At 43.5% G+C, this 20470-nt stretch overlaps 2 protein-coding genes across 2 annotated transcripts; both read left to right on the plus strand.

Moving 5' to 3' along the window:
* Positions 1-3785, plus strand: LOC109213988 (cytokinin hydroxylase-like). Its single transcript, XM_019377839.1, has 4 exons — positions 1-403; positions 511-740; positions 1609-2205; positions 3224-3785. The coding sequence occupies exons 1-4, from the start codon at positions 97-99 to the stop codon at positions 3650-3652; spliced, it is 1563 nt and encodes a 520-aa protein (XP_019233384.1). The 5' UTR covers positions 1-96; the 3' UTR covers positions 3653-3785.
* A 2178-nt stretch (positions 3786-5963) lies between these two features.
* Positions 5964-7608, plus strand: LOC109213986 (uncharacterized mitochondrial protein AtMg00860-like). Its single transcript, XM_019377838.1, has 3 exons — positions 5964-6155; positions 7256-7441; positions 7489-7608. Exons 1-3 carry the CDS (start codon positions 5964-5966, stop codon positions 7606-7608), a joined length of 498 nt encoding a protein of 165 aa, XP_019233383.1.
* Positions 7609-20470: the final 12862 nt, after the last annotated feature.

Raw genomic sequence — 20470 nt, forward strand, 5'->3', positions numbered from 1 at the left:
TTAGGAAACTATAACTCACCATATATATACTTGAACAAATCTCCTTCATTCTATATACTGAGAGAAAGAGAGAGAAAGAGATCGATCGTCGAGTCAATGGAGTTTAAACAGTTTTCTCAAGTTGCTATCCTGCTAGACATGGTTGTCATTCTTATTTTCTATGCATTATGTAAAATATTATATTCTTGGTGGATTCTGCCCAAACTGAAACATCAGAAACTTAAGGCAAATGGATTTGAGGGACCAACACCAAGTTTCCCTCTTGGAAATATTAATGAAATGAAGAAGGAGCTGATGAACACAGCTTCTGCTACTTCGTCAGCTTCTCTTTCTGCCTTAAGTATTAGCCATGATATTCATTCATTGGCATTTCCATACTTCGCTAGGTGGCAGAAATTGCATGGTATATTCAGCAGCTTAATTATTGATATTCACTTAAGACTACGTACAATAGGTATATACTATTTTCTTGTTCATTGAAGCATTGTTTTTCCTTATATATATATGCAGGAAAAGTATTTATATACTGGCTGGGAACAGAACCATTTGTTTACATAGCAGACCCTGAATTCATAAAGAAGATGTCTGCGGGAGTAATGGGCAAAAGTTGGGGGAAGCCAACAGTGTTTAAGAGGGACAGAAAGGCAATGTTTGGGAAAGGGTTGATTATGGTGGAAGGAGATGAATGGGTGAGACACAGGCATCTTATCACTCCCGCTTTTACCCAAGCTAACGTCAAGGTATATATCTTTCTTCAAGCACATTTTATATAGTACTAGAAATCAGTTTTCTTTTGTGGCTCCACGTAAAGTAAAATGATTTTAAAACTCAAATTGGTGAATGCATGTGATGTGACTCATCCATAATTCGATTGCGAAATAGTGAAAACTGATGATTGAGTCCCTACAACGTATTAGCAAGTTACTGATTCAAAAATTTATATAAACAAAGGTAAAAATTTTATACTATCGGTATATTTTTTACCTATCATATAAAAAGGCCAAATATATCTTTGTACTATCAGAAAAGGCTTAAATGTACTCCCCGTGAAACTTTGAGTTCATATATATCCCTGTCGTTATACTATTGGTTCAAATATACCTTTTTTCCGTTAAGTTTGTCCAAAAGTGGACATCCAATCCTACGTGGCACTGTCATTTGATGAGGTGGATGCCACATGGCTTGCTACCTCAGCGTCCCTAACCCTATCTTTTTTCCACCACTAAAATTTCCTTCCCCTCCACCACTATTGTCACCATTACTGCTACCATGAAAATATTATTTTTCAAATTTTAGTCTTTTATATATGGATTGGTGGCGCTGAGGTGGCGTGACATGTGGCATCCACCTCATCAAATATCAGTGTCACGTAGGATTGGATGTCGACCTTGGACAAACTTACCTGAAGAAGGGTATATTTGAACCAATAGTATTGCGGCAGGGATATATTTGAACCCAAAATATAACGAAGGGTATATTTAAACGTTTTCTCATAGTACATGAGTATATTTGGCCCTTTGCCGTATATTTTATTTTTGAAGTTACCACATTAGAGTTATCATATATAAACAGTTCCTGTTGTACATTCTAATTACACTTGGTTTCCAGGGCATGGCAAGCTTAATGGCGGAGTCCGCCAAAAACATGCTAGACCGTTGGGCTGCTCTCATCAACTCTGGGAATCCAGAAATCGATGTCGAGAAGGAAATAATAAGTACCGCGGGAGAAATCATAGCAAAGACAAGCTTCGGCATCACCTACAAAAATGGAGAACAAGTATTTAACAAATTGAGAACCATGCAATTCACACTTTTCAAGTCTACACGTTATGTCGGGGTACCATATGGCAACCTCATCATGTGCCCGAAAGAGACTCTAAAAGCTCATAATCTAGGGAAGGAGATCGATTCTCTGCTCATGTCGATCATTGAAAATCGTAAAAAGATGAACAAAGATGATCGTACAGAGCACGATCTTCTTAGTCTTTTGCTGGCAGGGAACGAGAAGACATTGAGTACGAGGGAACTGGTGGATGAGTGTAAAACGTTCTTCTTTGGAGGACATGAGACCACTGCGCTGGCACTCACGTGGACTTTGTTGCTGCTGGCAGTTCATCCAGAATGGCAAACTCAGCTCAGAGAGGAAATCAAACAAGTGATGGGTGATGCTGAAATTGATCCCTCTAGGCTTGCTTGTCTAAGAAAGGTAAGCTAATTAATTACTCCCTCCGTTCCAATTTAGATGAGCTGTTTGACTTGGCACGGAGTTTAAGGAATAAAATAAAGACTTTTGAAACTTGTGGTCTTAAAAGTTTAAGGAGCCATGACATTCGTGTGGTAATAAAAGCTTCTCATTAAGGGTAAAATGGGTAAAATAAAGAGTTTAAAGTGGAATTATTTTCAATTGTAAAAATGTACTCCCTCCGGTCCACAATAAGTGACCAATTTGCTTTTTTTATTTTGATCCAAAATAAGTGTCCATTTATATAATCAAGAAAAAATTATTTTTCCAAAATTACCCTTATGTACGTATCCCTAAAAAGTCATTTACTCATCACATTTGAGAATAGAAGTAAGTGCTATTATAACTATGGTGCTGAAGGGTAGTTTGGTCTCACTAACTATTTACGTTTAGAATTTAGTATTTCCTTAATGGGTGTGCTCAAAACAAATTAGTCACTTATTATGGACCGGAAGGAGTATCATTCTTTTTTGAACGGACAAATAAAGAAAGTGTGTAATCTAAATTGAAACAGAGAGTATTCTCTAGTTTCTGTTAGTCATGTGAACCATCGCTATCATATACTATAACTAATTATCATTGGTATGTCTACATGCTTAACGTTATATTGATCTTCTCATTTATACAACGAAAAAATTAAGAAAGGGAAAAAGTTGGTAAAATTCTAAGTATAATACATGGCCACGTCATAGTTGTAATATAAGCTTTACACAGCCTAATAGATGGCTTTGACCATAAGGATTGAAAATATGATGATCACATGGTACCAACATCGGTCCAACTTGTTAAACAAAAGAGTCGCCGGCAACCGTCATCAGTCAAGCCTACTCGCCTTCCATCTTATTGTCTTATCTTCACCCTTCTAACCAAAAAAAAGGACAAATAATAAGAAGAGATAGAGAGAATATTGTGATCAGGATATTCATTTTTTTTCTAATGCATATATATATGATTTGGCACTGAATTTGAATCATATATGCAGATGGGATGGGTGATGAATGAAGTATTAAGACTATACTCACCGGCACCAAATGTACAAAGGCAAGCTAGAGAAGACATTCAAGTAGACAACCTAGTCATCCCCAAAGGAACAAATATATGGATTGATTCGGTGTCCATGCATCACGACAAGCAACTTTGGGGAGAAGACGTAAATGAATTCAAACCAGAAAGGTTTAAGGATGACATGATATATGGCGGATGTAAACACAAAATGGGATATTTGCCTTTTGGTTTTGGAGGAAGGATGTGCATTGGTAGGAACTTGACAATGATGGAGTACAAAGTTGTCTTGTCTTTAATCTTGACAAACTTCTCCTTTTCCATTTCACCTAACTATAGACACTGCCCTTCCATCATGCTTTCTCTTAGGCCCACACAAGGATTGCCTCTTATATTCCAACCTCTTTAGAATATATTCTAGAATAATTGTTTCTTTTTTAAATACCTCTCAGTTTTATGTCTGTCCTCTCCTATTTCCTCTCGGTCTTTTTATAGAGAAATTGTAAGGAGAGATGTCTTGTGAACTACTCTTCTCTTTTGTATGTGTCAAACTCGTGTGCTGATCATTTCCCAATTAGTGAGATTTATAGAAAAGTAAAATGTATTCAATCTTCATTTTTTCCGTAACTAGATATTTTGAGATTTTACCGGCACTGCTTGTTATTTTTATTTTATTGCTTGCAATAGTATTTTTTTAAAGATATAAAAAAATATTGTTATGAATTGGGAAATTCGTAACCTTAATCAGGATATTGGGTCGAGTTCCTGTCTCAGTTGGGCCGAACGAGTAGAAGTCTTAATTATTAAGTTGTTCTGGGTCTTATTTGTTAGATCCAATTGCCTCTTAATTCCAATCAAGTCCAAACGGCTACACAACTCATTTAGGACACGTGTCTTAGTATTAGTGATTTTGTTAGAGATTTGTCCTGGTAGAACAGCTTGTCACGTAGTATATAGAGAATGAACAGTGTATCCAGAAAATCATCTTAAATGAATATTCTGGATTTTATCAATTAGTTTTGTTTTCCTTAATTTTTTGTTATTCAACATAGCCGTTGCTACATTTGCTATCAGAGCGTGATCCTTGGCAACAATAGTGGATCCTCCTCGTGAGGTCAGCTGCAACGAAAGCCCTGCAAACTTAGAGCAACAGCTGCAATCTTTTATCAACACCTCCAGCAAGCGTATGGAGTAGATAAAGAGATGCAGAAAAGAAATGTTGAATCGAACCAAAGGATAGAGAATTGGGTAATAGATATGCAGAAGAAGGACGAAACTCGAACGACAATGGCGGGAGGTAGTAATTACACGAAAACAGGACAGTCATCGGTGGACGGAGGATTCCGGCCAACTTCATCGCCGGTAACTCCTATATTTCCTACCCCCATAGCTAGAAATCAAAGAAATCTCCATGTAAGCAGAAAGAACTTACCTACCCCAAACACCAGTTTTTCTCACACTAGTTTTGCACCAACACTGAGTGAAATCCTAGCTTTATCCCTTATGAATCCCCACTTCTCTCACACTTACAGCTCTGCTATTAACTCCACCGTACCTGCGTCTATTAGTTCATCCAAGCCTTTTTCTTCACTATCTATCTTTAGCAGGCCCTTCACCCAAGCCCATGTTTTCACTTAAACAAGTCCACTAATGTTTGGAACGTACATTCCTATCTCAACAACGGCAACCCAACCTTCAAATATGGCCCAAATACACGTTTTTCCAATACAACCCAGACACCATATTATGGACCCCAAGATCCTGCAACCCAAATACCTCTCTACACATCTAACCCACCCCATCCTATTACATCACAAATTCATGCATCCATGAACCAATTACCACCCTACTCGGATATGGCTTTACTCATTTTTTTCACTCTTCCAGAAAATTCCCCAAATAATCTTCGTCACATAAAGGCCAAAATTTTGTTCCCTGAATTTGATGAGACCAATGTTAGGGGATGGATACGTAGGTGTGAATATTATTTTGACTACTATCGTGTTACTGAAGCAGAAAAAATAACTTGTGTGGCTATTACGGTCAAGGACAGCTTGGATAGTTGGTTTGACTCTTATGTAATAGACCATGTGGGAGGATTAATTGGAGACAATTTTGTTATGACACTACAAAAAAAATTGGAAATAGCTACGAACGTCGTCGCTAATCTGTCGCTAAAACGCTCGTAGCTAGGAGAATTTCTTGATAATCCGTTGCTAATCCGTCGTTAAATGAGATTAGTGACGGGTTTTTCTGGTTAGCTACAGAATTTGTCCGTCACTAAAACCTAATTTTTTGGTAGTGTGTTTTATGTGAATGATATGATGGAATAGGACCTCTTGATGTGGTTACGATATTTAATCATCTACAACTGTGGGGTTATGTGCTGAGCTATCAAAAAAGATTTGAAGACTTGCGCTGCAGAGTCCAAGTAGTGAGGCCTCAGTTCGATGAATTATACTTTGTGCAATATTTTATTGGGGGCCTGAAGAAGGAAATAGGCTCAATGACGAAAGTTTTAAATCCAAGAACATTGGTGGCTGCATACAATATAGCTAATTTGTATGAACAAGCTTTAAATGCGGCCTCTAAACAAAACACACTTAGGCCCATTAAACCAAGCCATTTCCCTTATCCCAGAAACCAAACTCCTTTTCCAGCACCCAAAAAGCAACAGGAGCATCAACTTCCACCAAACCACCATTACCAAAAATCCCACCATGGAAGCATTACGGGAGAGGAACTTATGTTTTTCTTGTCATGGAGAATGGACACCAGGACACCAGTGTAAAAGTCGTACCCTTAATGCACTTGAAGGAGATGAGCAATTTGTAGAATCTTCAGATGAGGAGCTAGTGAATGAAGTGATTGAAGGAGAGGTGGTAGAACAAGGGGAAGTATCATTAAATGTGGTAATGGGCTTGAGTCACTCACCCAAGACTATTAGGATTAAGGAGTGGGCCAAAAAGCAACAAGTGATGATTTTAATAGATAGTGGATTTACCCACAACTTTATTGACCCACAAATCATTGAACTCTTGAACTTGAAAGGGAAACCATACCGCTGACCCATGAGGGTGCGAGTTACAAAAGGGCAGATAATGCCCAACTCACATAGGAACAGATTGTGTTAACACTGTGGCCCCAATTGTGCTACATGCTCGCTCCCGTAGTGTGTCTTTTTTCAAAGGTGATAAGCTTATTAAATTGGTGAGCAATGCTGAGATGGGCCCAATAGAGGCTAAGGATGTCAGGACCATTAAAAAATTGCTGAAAATGGGCCAATGCATGTTATCAGCCAAATTATTATTAGTAGATGATCCAAAAGAGGAAGATGTTCCCAAGCCAATCTATTCACTGATCCAAGAATATTAAGGACTCTTTCAAGAACCATTAGGGCTTGCTCCAAACAGGAAATCTGACCATGCCATTGAAGTGATACCAGGGTCCAAGCTCGTCAACCAATGACCCTATAGGTACTTTTATGAGCAGAAAAATATTATTGAAAGGATGGTCAAAGAGATGTTAGCAACCCAAGTAATTGCTAATAGTACATCACCTTTTTCATCACCCGTAATATTGGTCAAGAAAAAAGACTCATCTTGGAGGTTTGGTGTTGATTATCGCAAATTGAACAAAATTACTATAAAAAACAATTATCCAATTCCGGTGGTGGAAGACTTGTTAGATGAATTGCAAGGGGCTGAATTCTTTTCTAAATTAGATTTGAGGTCGGGATATCATCAAATTAGGATAAAAAAAGGGATGAGTACAAAACTGCTTTCAAAATGCATCATGGGCTATGGGAGTTTAGGGTAATTCCCTTAGGGCTTACAAATACACCCGCTACATTTCAAGCACTCATGCATGAAATTTTCGAGCCATTCTTGAGGAAATTTATCCTTGTATTTTTTGATGATACTTTGGTCTATAGCAATAACCTCCAAGATCACATTCAACATTTAAGAGAGGTGTTTGAACTATTGAAGGAAAACATGCTTTTTGCCAAAAGGTCGAAGTGTATCTTGCACAATCACAAGTGGAGTATTTTGGTCATGTTGTGCCGGGAGATGGAGTTAGCATTGACTTTGCTAAAGTGGAAGCTATTTTATCATGGCCTCAACCAGTGAACATTAAAGGGTTAAGGGAATTTCTTGGTTTAACTCGTTACTACAGACGTTTTATTAAAAACTATGCAGTAATTAGTAGACCCTTAACACTACTGCTCAAAAAGGGTGCTTTCAGTGGAATGAATTAGCCTCAAACGCTTTTGAGGAAGTGAAGGAGGCAATGGTAAAGGCCCCTGCGTTAGGATTGCCTGATTTCTCCAACCTTTTACTGTGGAAGTGGATGCTAGTGGAGTAGGCGTGGGAGCAGTCCTAACTGTCACGACCCAAGTTCTCCCTCCAATAAATGTCGTGATGGCACCTAGTCTCTACGACTAGGTAAGCCTAACAATTAGCGGAAAAAGAGAATTAAAGGTACGAAACTAGCAAATTATGAGTAATATAACAAAGAAAGTTATAATGCCGCTCGGCATATACAATAACACTCTTTTAAGCTGAACGAAACACTCCCAAAACCCGGAATCTCATGAAATCACAAGCTAGAGAAAATTTTCATAGTGTTCTATCTCCAGAATGTCTAAACCAAAAGTAAATACAGGAAGTCTAAAACTAAAGGGGAGAATAGAGAGGGACTTCTAGGTCTGCGGACGCGGCAGATATACCTCGAAGTCTCTGAAATCGCCCCGCCTCACTGATAGAACGGCTGAGCAGAAGAACCTGGATCTGCACACGAAAAACATGTGCAGGAAAGGGCATGAGTACACCACAGCGGTACCCAGTAAGTGCCAAGCCTAACCTCGATCGAGTAGTGACGAGGAAGGTCAGGGCCCTACTAGTTATACATATAACAAGGTAAAAAAACGTAAAGTGAGACAGTATAATTAAAGATGATAACAGTCAATAAGGATGAAGTTACAGGAAGAAATAACTTAGTACAAAGAGACAACAACAGGGGATCTCCCAGGATAACGTCCCGTAGTCCCAACATAAATGTACAGAGGATCTCCCGGGATATCGTCCCGTAGTCCAAATCGTAAATGTGCAGGGGAATCTCCCAGAATACCGACCCGTAGTCCCAAACATAAATATCCAGTACAGGGGGATCTCCCAAAATATCGTCCCGTAGTCCACATGATAAATGTGCAGGGAGATCTCCCGGAATACCGATCCGTAGTCCCAAAGTAAGCAACAAGGGGGATCTCCCGGAATAACGTCCCGTAGTCCCAAGGTAAACACACAACAGTCTCAAGAAGGAAATCTACAGTTCTATTCAAGAATAACAAGAATTTCTACTCTAAACATGCTTAACAGAATCCAAGTAAACAGTTAAAGCAGATAAGGCAGTTAAGTTACATAATCATGCTTTCCTAAGCTAAACAGGAAGCTTCAGGTACAAGTATTGCTCAGTTAAAAGAAAACACAAATATTTACTTAATGAAAATCAGGATTTTTCAACAATTAGCACGTGTACGCACTCGTCACCTCACGTACACGACATTCATATAGCAACAGTACCAAAATCCTAAGGGGAGTTCCCCCACACAAGGTTAGGCAAGCCACTTACCTCGAACCAAGCTCAATCAATCCGAAATCACGCCCTTGCCACGAGTATCCAACTCCGAGTGGCCCAAATCTAATCAAATCAATTTCATAATGTAAATATAACTAGAAACAACGAGTTTAGCTAAATGAATCGAAGCTAAGGCAAGAAAATAGAAAAACGCCCAAAAATCCTCCCCGGGCCCACGTCTCGGAATCAGGTAAAAAATACGAAAACACCCATTCACTCACGAGTCTAACCATACAAAAATTACTCAAATCTGATACCAATACCTTGATCAAAATCCCAAAACTCGGCCTAAGAACTTTTCCTCAATTCTCCCAGTTTTTCACCCGAAATCCGGAGTTAAATGATGAATTTAAGCTTAGGTTAACGGAATACAATCAAAAAGGAGTTAGGAAATCATTACCCACTGATCTTCTCTTCAAAATCCCCACAGAATCGCCTTCCCCACAGAATACAAGATAGTGATGTCATAGTCCTTCAGCAGCTCTAACCACCTCCTCGGGCGCAAATTAAGGTCCTTCTGCTTGAACAGATGCTGCAAACTCCGGTGATCAGTATAGATCTCACAAGGAACACCGTATAAATAGTGACGACAGCTCTTCAAGGCGTGAAAAATAGCAGCTAACTCGAGACCATGGACGGGGTAATTCTTCTCATGCACCTTTAGTTGTCTGGACGCGTAGGCAATCACCCTACCGTCCTGCATCAATACCGCTCCAAGGACAATCCTCGAGGCATCACAATAGATAGTATAAGACCCCGAACCTGTAGGCAATGTCAATACTGGGGCTGTAGTCAAAGTTGTCTTGTGCTTCTGAAAGCTCTCCTCACACTCATCTGTCCACCTGAACGGAGCACCCTTCTGGGTCAGCTTGGTCATAGGTGCTGCAATAGACGAAAATCCCTCAATAAATCGACGGTAATAACCCGCCAAGCCAAGAAAACTACGAATCTCTGTAGCTGAGGATGGTCTAGGCAACCTCTGCACTGCTTCCACTTTCTTCGGATCCACCTTGATCCTTTTGCTTGATACCACGTGACCTAAGAATTCCACGGGATCCAACCAGAACTCATATTTCGAGAACTTTATATATAATTTCTTTTTCCTCAAAGTCTGAAGCACTGTCCTCAGGTGCTGCTCATGATCTTCCCGACTCTAGGAGTATACCAGAATGTCATCAATAAAGACAATGACGAACGAGTCAAGATATGGCCGGAATACACTATGCATCAAATGCATGAAGGCTGCTAGGGCATTGGTCAGCCCAAAAGACATAACAAGGAACTCGTAATGACCATACCGAGTCCTGAAGTCAGTCTTCGGGATATCTGGCTCCCGAATCTTCAGCCGATGATAACCCGAAAGCAAGTCAATCTTAGAAAACACACGAGCACCCTATAACTGGGCAAGCATGTCATCAATACGAGGCAAAGGATACCGGTTCTTCACTGTAGCTTTGTTCAACTGGCGATAATCAATGCACATACGCATAGAACCATCCTTCTTCTTCACAAACAAGACAGGAGCACCCCAAGGTGATACACTTGGCCGAATAAAACCCTTATCAAGTAATTCCTTTAAATGCTCCTTCAACTCCTTCAACTCAGGAGGAGCCATACGTTAAGGGGGAATAGAAATGGGTTGAATGCCCGGCAACAGATCAACGCCAAAATAAATATCTCTGTCGAGCGGCATGCCCGGTAGATCAGCTGGAAACACATCAATGAAATCACGTAACACTGGGACTGAATAACCTGTAGGGATATCAATACTGACATCTCTCACATAACCTAGATACGCATCACACCCCTTCTCAACCATTCGCTGAGCTTTAAGAAATGAAATAACTCTACTAGAAGTGTGATCTAAGGTACCCCTCCACTCTAATCGCGGTACACCCGGCATAGCCAGTGTCACGATTTTGGCATGATAATCGAGAATAGCATAATGGGGCGACAACCAGTCCATGATACATCAAAATCTATCATGCTGAGAAATAATAATTCGGCTCTGGTCTCGAAACCACTAAGAGCAATCAAACATGACCGATAAACGCGATGTAAAACAAGAGAATCTCCCATAGGAGTAGAAACATAAACAGGGGAACTCAAAGAATCCCGAGATACACCCAAATGCGAGGCAAAATAAGAGGACACATAGGAATAAGTGGAGCCTGGATCGAATAGAACCAATGCATCTCTATGACAGACTGGAACAATACCTGTGATGACAGAATCGGAGGCAACAGCCTCAGTACGGGCAGGAAGGGCATAGTATCTGGCCTAGCCTCCCCCTCTAGGGTGACCTCTACCTCCCCGACCTCCACCTTTAGCTGGTTGGGCAGGTGGGGTAGCAACTGGTGCTGTGATCATAGCCTGGGAACTCTGCGGAGCACGCTGTGGCTGTGAAGTCTGTGGAGGTGCACCCTCCTAAGTCTGGGGCAATCCCTTACCATATGGCGTATGTCGCCACACTCAAAACAAGCTCTGGGAGGACATGGCGGCTATGACTGGCTCAGGCCAGGTCTCCTAGACTGACCATAGAAAGCACCTCGTGCAGGAGGCGCACTAGATACTGGAGGTGCATAATAAGGCTCCTGAGGTCTTGGAGGAGCTGGAATACCACTGGCTGCTGGAAGAGCTGAATGAACGGGGCGACTCATATAACCCCTACCATGACGAACTACAGCTGGGCCACGGGCACCAGAATAATGACCCGAATCTTGAGTCCTCTTGGCCTCTCTCTCCTCTCTATCCCGAGCATGCATGCCCTCTACTCTTCTAGCAATGCGCACCACCTGCTGATAAGAAATATCCATCTCCATCTCCCAAGCCATGCTAGACCTGGTGCTGGGCATGAGCCCCTCAATAAACCGACAAACTCTCTCATGACCTGTAGAAACCAAGGCCGGTGCATGCCTAGCCAAGTTAGTGAAACAGAAAACATACTCCGAAACTGTCATGGTAACCTGGCGCAAATTCTCAAACTCTGCGCGCCATGCGTCCCTAAGGCTCTGGGGAACATACTCCCTCAAGAACATATTTGTAAAATGGGTCCATGTAAGGGAAGCTGCCACAGCTGGACTCACCAACTCAAAAGTACGCCACTACTAATTGGCTACTCCTCGAAGCTGTAAGGCAGTGAAAGAAACCCCACTCGATCCTTATATAACCATTGTGCGGAGGATACGGTAGCACTCCTCCAGAAAACCCTGAGCATCCTCTGATGCTAGACCACTGAATGTAGGAGGCTGGTACTTCTTAAACCTCTCAAGCCTCCGCTGCTCCTCCTCTGAAGCTACTGCTCTATCCTCGGGCTGAACTGGAGCTACAGACGATACTGGTATAATCTCTGGGGCCTGATCGACCTGCACTCGCTGCTCAGGAATACAGGCGGCGGGAGTCTGTGCTCCTCCCCGGCCTAAGATGTGGCTGCAGCAAGGGAAGCAACCCTGCCTGAGCTAGAGTGGTGTACATGCTCATGAACTGTGCAAGGGTCTCCTGGAGAGCTGGAGTAGTAGTAGCACTAGGTGTATCAGGCACCTGGGCTCCGGCTGGAGCTGCTGGTGGCTCCTCTGTAGCAGCTCGCGCAGGTGCTCTGGCCGCACCACGTGCGCGTCCTTGGCCTCTACCCCAGCCCTGACCTCTGACGGCTTTGGCAAGGGGCGCGGGTGCCTGGTCATCTCAGGTAGCTTGTGTCCTCACCATCTATGAGAGAATAGAAGACAGAGGTTTAGAATTTTGATATCAAAATCTCGCACGACAAGGAAATCAAATGAAGTGGAATTTTCCTAATAGTTACATAGCCTCTCGTAGATAAGTACAGACGTCTCCGTACCGATCCGCAATACTCTAATAAACCGGCTTGTGATTCAGGACTCCGATGAACCTAAAGCTCTGATACCAACTTGTCACGACCCAAGTTCTCCCTCCGTGAACTGTCGTGACGGCACCTAGTCTCTACGACTAGGTAAGCCTAACAATTAGCGAAAAAAGAGAACTAAAGGTACGAAACTGGCAAATTATGAGTAATATAATAAAGAAAGTTATAATACCGCTCGACATGTACAATAACACTCTTTTAAGCTGAACAAAACACTCCCAAAACCCGGAATCTCATGAAATCACAAGCTAGAGAAAATTTTCATAGTGTTCTATCTCCAGAATGTCTAAACCAAAAGTAAATATAGGAAATCTAAAACTAAAGGGGAGAATAGAGAGGGTCTTCTAGGTCTGCGGACGCGGCAGATATACCTCGAAGTCTCTAAAATCGACCTGCCTCACTGATAGAACGGCTAAGCAGAAGAACCTGGATCTACACACGAAAAACATGTGCAGGAAAGGGCATGAGTACACCACAACGGTACCCAGTAAGTGCCAAGCCTAACCTCGGTCGAGTAGTGACGAGGAACGTCAGGGCCCTACTGGTTATACATATAACAAGGTAAAATAACGTAAAGTAAGACATTATAATTAAAGATGCTAACAGTCAATAAAGATGAAGTCACAGGAAGAAATAACTTAGTACATAGAGACAACAATAGGGGATCCCCCAGGATAACTTTCCGTAGTCCCAACATAAATGTACAGAGGATCTCCCAGGATATCGTCCCGTAGTCCAAATCGTAAATGTGCAGGGGAATCTCTCGGAATACCGATATGTAGTCTTAAACATAAATATCCAATACAGGGGGATCTCCCGGAATCTCGCCTCGTAGTCCCAATTACGAATGTGCAGGGGGGTCTTCCGGAATACCGATACGGAGTCCCAAAGTAAACAACAAGGGGGATCTCCCGGGATACCATCCCGTAGTCCCAAGATAATCACACAACAGTCTCAAGAAGGAAATCTACAGTTCTATTCAAGAATAACAGGATTTTCTACTCTGAACATGCTTCACAGAATCCAAGTAAATAGTTAAAGCAGATAACGCAGTTAAGTCACATAATCATATTTTCCTAAGCTAAACAAGAAGCTTCAAGTACAAGTATTGCTCAATTAAAAGATAACACAGATATTTACTTAATGAAAATTGGGGTTTTTCAACAATTAGCACGTGTAGGCACTCGTCACCTCACGTACACGGCATTCATATAGCAACAGTACCAAAATCCTAAGGGGAGTTCCCCCACACAAGGTTAGGTAGGCCACTTACCTCGAACCAAGCTCAATCAATCCGAAATCACGCCCTTGCCACGAGTATCCAACTCCGAGTGACCCAAATCTAATCAAATCAATTTCATAATGTAAATATAACTACCAACAACGAGTTTAGCTAAATGAACCAAAGCTAAGGCAAGAAAATAGAAAAACGCCCAAAAATCCTCCCAGGCCCACGTCTCGGAATCGGGTAAAAACTACGGATTATGAACACCTATTCACCCACGAGTCTAACCATACCAAAATCACTCAAATCCAATACCTAAACCTCGATAAAAATTCCAAAACTAAGCCTAAGAACTTTTCCTCAATTCTCCCAATTTTTCACCCCAAATCCGGAATTAACGGATGAATTTAAGCTTAAGTTAATGGAATACAATCAAAAAGGAGTTAGGAAATCATTACCCACTGATCTTCTCTTCAAAATCCTCACATAATCGCCTTCCCCCGAGCTCCAATTTGATTTTCCAAGTTATGAACTCAAACCCTCGATTTTCATATTTCTGCCCAGTAATTTCCGCTTCTGCGGTCATGGGCCCGCATCTGCGGTCTCGCTTCTACCGCTGGGGACCCGCACCTGCAAAATTTCATTAAACCCCCAGGCGTCGCACCTGCGCTTCACTCCTTGCAGATATGGGAGCGCATCTGCGACCAACAGCCTTCAAGCCTCAGATCGCATCTACGGTTGCCAATCCGCTTCTGCGCCGCCGCACGTGCGGTCCAGTATCCGCAGGTGCGAAAACAATAGTTTCAGCAACTTCAGCAATTGCCTAAGTCCAAATCAACTTTCGTTAAGCATCCAAAACTCACCCAAGGCCCCGGGACCTCAACCAAACATGCCAACAAATCCTAAAACATCATACGAACTTATTCCAATCCACAAATCACATCAAACAACGCTAAAACCACGATTCACCCTCCAATCCAAGCCTAATGAATTTGAAATCTTAAGAATTCTACATCCGATGACAAAATCAAGCAAACCAAGTCCGATTGACCCCAAAGTTTGCACACAAGTCAAATTCAACACTACGGAACTATTCCAACTTTCAGAATCGAATTTCGACCCCGATATCAAAATTTCACTGTCGATCCAAAAACTTCAAAAATTCAACTTTCGGCATTTGAAGCTTAAATAAGCTACGGACCTCCAAAACACAATCTGAACACGCCCCTAAGCCCAAAATCACCCAACAGAGCTAACAGAATCAGCGGAATTCCATTCCGAGCCCGTCTTCACACTGTTCCGACTACGGTCCAAATTCTAAAGCTTAAGCTCTCATTCAGGGACTAAGTGTCCCAAAACACTCTAAAACTCAAAATTAATCTTCCCGGCAAATCAAAATTGTAGAAATAAACACGGGAAAAATAGTTAATAAGGGATCGGGGCGTAAATTCTCAAAACGACCGGCCGGGTCGTTACATCCTCCCCCTCTTGAAACATTCATTCGTCCTCGAACGAGCATAGAGACATACCTAAAGTGGTGAAAAGATGAGGGTAACGGCTGCCCATATCCTGCTCGGTCTCCCAAGTCGCCTCCTCGACCGGCTGACCCCGCCACTGAACCTTTACTAATGCAATGCTTTTTGACCTTAATTTTTGAACTTGCATGTCCAATATAGCCACTGGCTCCTCAACCTAAGATAGATCCTTGTCCAACTGGACTAAACTGAAATCCAACACGTGTGACAGATCATCGTGATACCTCCGGAGCATCGAAACATGAAATACCGGATGAACTCCTGCCAAGCTGGGAGATAAGGCAAGCTCATAAGAAACCTCCCCAACACGTCGTAATACCTCAAAAGGACCAATAAATCTCCAACTCAATTTTCCTTTCTTCCCAAATCTCATAACGCCCTTCATAGGCGAAACCCGAAGCAAGACCCTCTCTCCAACCATAAATTAAACATCGCGAACCTTTCGATCCGCATAACTCTTCTGTCTAGATTGGGCTGTGCGGAGTCTATCCTGAATCACCTTAATCTTCTCCAAAGCGTCTTGAACCAAGTCTGTGCCCAATAATCCATCCTCACCCGGCTAAAACCAACCCACCGGGGATCTACACCGCCAACCATACAAAGCCTCGTACGGTGCCATCTGAATGCTGGACTGATAACTGTTGTTGTAGGCAAACTCCGCCAGTGGCAAAAACTGATCCCAAGAACCTCCAAACTCCATCACACACGCACAGAGCATATCCTCAAGAATATGAATAGTGCGCTCGAACTGTTCGTCCGTTTGGGGGTGAAATGATGTGCTCAACTCCACCCGAGTACCCAACTCATGCTGTACGGCCCTCCAGAATCATGATGTGAACTGAGTACCTCTATCTGAAATGATGGAAACTGGAATACCATGCAGATGAACATTCTCCCGGATATAAATCTCAGCCAACCGCTCTAAAGAATAAGCACTACACACAGGGATGAAATGTGCGGACTTGGTCGGCCGCTCCACAATCACCCAAATGGCAGAGAACATCCTTGGAGTCCGTGGGAGTCCAACTACGAAGTCCATGGTGATCCACTCCCACTTCCACTCTGGAATCTCTATCTGCTGAAGCAAGCCACCCGGTCTTTGGTGCTCGTACTTTACCTGCTGACAATTGAGGCACCGAGCTACAAACCCAACTATATCCTTCTTCATCCTCCTCCACCAATTGTACTGCCTCAAATCGTGGTACATCTTCGCGGCACCCGGATGGATGGAATACCGCAAACTGTGGGTCTTCTCTAGAATCAACTCCCGAAGCCCATCAACATTGGGCACACATATCCGACCCTGCATCCTCAATACCTCATCATCACCAATGGTCACATCTCTGGCTTCACCATGCAGAACCTTGTCCTTAAGGACAAGCAAATGAAGGTCACCATACTGACGCTCTCTGATACGTCGAACAAGGAAGACCGAAAACCACACAAGCAAGGACCCGACTGGGCTCCGAAAGATCCAATCTCACAAACTGGTTGGCTAAGGCCTGAACATCCATCGCCATGGGCCTCTCCGCTGTTGGTAGATAAGCCAAACTCCCCAAAATCTTCACCCGACAACTCAAAGCAACGGCCACCACATTGGCCTTGCCCGAGTGATACAAGATAGTGATGTCATAGTCCTTTAGCAGGTCTAACCACCTCCTCTGGCGCAAATTAAGGTCCTTCTTCTTGAACAGATGCTGCAAACTCCAGTGATCACTATAGATTTCACAAGGAACACCGTACAAATAATGATGCTAGATCTTCCAGGCGTGAACAATGGCAGCTAACTCGAGATCATGGACAGGGTAATTCTTCTCATGCACCTTCAGCTGTCTGGACGCGTAGGTAATCACCCTACCATCCTGTACTAATACCGCTCCAAGGCCAATCCTTGAGGTATCACAATAGATAGTATAAGACCCCGAACCTGTAGGCAATATCAATACTGGGGCAGTAGTCAAAGATGTCTTCAGCTTCTGAAAGCTCTCCTCACACTCATCTGTCCACCTGAATTGAGCACCCTTCTGGGTCAGCCTGGTCATAGGTGCTGCAATAGACGAAAATCCCTCAACAAATTGACGGTAATAACTCGCCAAGCCAAGAAAACTATGGATCTCTGTAGCTGAGGATGGTCTAGGCAACCTCTGCACTGCTTCCACTTTCTTCGGATCCACCTTGATCCTTTCGCTCGATACCACGTGACCTAAGAATGACACGGAATCCAACCAGAACTTATATTTCGAGAACTTTGCATATAATTTCTTTTTCCTCAAAGTCTGAAGCACTATCCTCAGGTGCTGCTCATGATCTTCCCGACTCTAGGAGTATACTAGAATGTCATCAATAAAGACAATGACGAACGAGTCAAGATATGGCCGGAATACACTATGCATCAAATGCATGAAGGCTGCTGGGCCATTGGTCAACCCAAAAGACATAACAAGGAACTCGTAATGACCATACCGAGTCCTGAAGGCAATCTTTGGGATATCTGGCTCCCGAATCTTCAGCTGATGATAACCCGAATACAAGTTAATCTTAGAAAACACACGAGCACCCTGTAACTGGGCAAGCATGTCATCAATACGAGGCAAAGGATACCAGTTCTTCACTGTAACTTTGTTTAACTGGCGATAATCAATGCACATACGCATAGAACCATCCTTCTTCTTCACAAACAAGACAAGAGCACCCCAAGGTGATACACTGGGCCGAATAAAACCCTTATCAAGCAATTCCTATAACTGCTCCTTCAACTCCTTCAACTCAGGAGGAGCCAAACAGTAAGGGGGAATAGAAATGGGCAGAGTGCCCGGCAACAGATCAATGCTAAAATCGATATCTCTGTCGGGCGGCATGCCCGGAAGATCAGCTGGAAACACATCAGAGAAATCACGTACCACTGGGACTGAATCAACTATAGGGGTATCTATACTGATATCTCTCACATAAGCTAGATACGCGTCACACCCCTTCTCAACCATTCGCTGATCTTTAAGAAATGAAATAACTCTACTGGAAGTATGATCTAAGGTACCCCTCCACTCTAATCATGGTACACCTGGCATAGCCAGCGTCACGGTTTTGGCGTGACAATCGAGAATAGCATAATGGGGCGACAACCAGTCCATGCCTAAGATAACATCAAAATCTACCATGCTGAGCAATAATAAATCGGCTTTGGTCTCAAAACCACTAAGAGCAATCAAACACGACCGATAAACACGGTCCACAACAAGAGAATCTCCCACAGGAGTAGAAACATAAATAGGGGAACTCAAAGAATCCCGAGATACGCCCAAATGCGGGGCAAAATAAGAGGACACATAGGAATAAGTGGAGCTTGATCGAATAGAATGGATGCATCTCTATGACAGACCGGAACAATACCTGTGATGATAGAATCGGAGGCAACAGCCTCAGTACGGGCAGGAACAGCATAGTATCTGGCCTTGCCTCCCCTTCTAGGGCGACCTCTACCTCCCCGAACTCCACCTCTAGCTGGCTGGGTAGATGGGGTAGCAACTGGTGCTGTGATCATAGCCCGGGAACTCTGTGGAGCACGCTGTGGCTGAGAAGTCTACGGAGGTGCACCCCTCCTAAGTCTGGGGCAGTCCCTCACCATATGGCATGTGTCGCCACAGTCAATACAAGCTCTGGGAGGACGTGGCGGCTGTGACTAGCTCGGGCCAGGTCTGCTTGACTGATCACAGAAAGCACCTCGTGCAAGAGGCGCATTAGATCCCGAAGGAGCATAATAAGGCTCTTGAGGTCTAGGAGAAGCTGGAATACCACTGGCTGCTGGAAGAGCTGAATAAACGGGGCGACTCATATAACCCCTACCATGACGAACTACAGCTGGGGCACGGGCAACAAAATAATGGCTCGACTCTCGAGACCTCTTGGCCTCTCTCTCCTCTCTATCCCGAGCATGCACGCCCTCTACTCTTCTAGCAATGCTCACCACTTGCTGATAAGAAATATGCATCTCCAACTCCCTGGTCATGCTAGACCTGATGCTGGGAATGAGCCCCTCAATAAACCAGTGAACTCTCTCACGAACTGTAGAAACCAAGGCCGATGCATGCCTAGCCAAGTCAGTGAAATGGACAGCATACTCCGAAACTGTCATGGTACCCTGGCGCAAATGCCCAAACTCCGCGCCATGCGTCCCTGAGGCTCTGGGGAACATACTCCCTCAAGAACATATCTGAAAACTGGGTCCATGTAAGGGAAGCTGTCTTAGCTGGACTGTACGACTCAAAAGTACGCCACAACTGATAGGCTACTCCTCGAAGCTGGAAGGCAGTGAAAGAAACCCCACTCGATCCTGATATACCCATAGTGCGGAGGATACGGTAGCACTCCTCCAGAAATCCCTGAGCATCCTCTGATGCTAGACCACTGAATGTAGGAGGCCGGTACTTCTTGAACCTCTCAAGCCTCCACTGCTTCTCCTCTGAAGCTATTGCCCTATCCTCGGGCTGAACTGGAGCTACAGGCGGTACCGGTATAATCTTTGGGGCCTGGTCGACCTGCACTCGCTACTCAGGAGTGCAGGTGGCGGGAGTCTGTGCTCCTCGCCCGGCCTAAGATGTGGCTGCAGCAAGGGAAGCAACCCTGCCTGAGCTAGAGTGGTGTACATGCTCATGAACTGTGCAAGGGTCTCCTGGAGAGCTGGAGTAGTAGTAGCACTAGGCGTATCAGGCACCTGGGCTCCGGCTGGAGCTGCTGGTGGCTCCTCTGTAGCAGCTCGCGCAGGTGCTCTGGCCGCACCACGTGCCCGTCCTTGGCCTCTACCCCAGCCCTGACCTCTGACGGCTTTGGCAAGGGGCGCGGGTGCCTGGTCATCTCAGGTAGCTTGTGTCCTCACCATCTATGAGAGAATAGAAGACAGAGGTTTAGAATTTTGATATCAAAATCTCGCACAACAAGGAAATCAAATGAAGT

This window comes from Nicotiana attenuata, unplaced genomic scaffold, assembly GCF_001879085.1.
Source record: "Nicotiana attenuata strain UT unplaced genomic scaffold, NIATTr2, whole genome shotgun sequence".
Taxonomy (NCBI): Eukaryota; Viridiplantae; Streptophyta; class Magnoliopsida; order Solanales; family Solanaceae; genus Nicotiana; species Nicotiana attenuata.

Excerpts from the sequence above, each read along its gene's own strand:
- LOC109213986 (XM_019377838.1), top strand. The coding sequence starts at position 5,964 with ATGGAAGCATTACGGGAGAGGAACTTATGTTTTTCTTGTCATGGAGAA. Across the intron at positions 6,156-7,255 it reads GGGAAGTATCATTAAATGTG|GTCGAAGTGTATCTTGCACA; the intron begins GTAATGGGCTTG and ends TTTTGCCAAAAG. Across the intron at positions 7,442-7,488 it reads GTTTTATTAAAAACTATGCA|TGGAATGAATTAGCCTCAAA; the intron begins GTAATTAGTAGA and ends GGGTGCTTTCAG.
- LOC109213988 (XM_019377839.1), top strand. The coding sequence starts at position 97 with ATGGAGTTTAAACAGTTTTCTCAAGTTGCTATCCTGCTAGACATGGTT. Across the intron at positions 404-510 it reads TAGGTGGCAGAAATTGCATG|GAAAAGTATTTATATACTGG; the intron begins GTATATTCAGCA and ends ATATATATGCAG. Across the intron at positions 741-1,608 it reads TTACCCAAGCTAACGTCAAG|GGCATGGCAAGCTTAATGGC; the intron begins GTATATATCTTT and ends CTTGGTTTCCAG.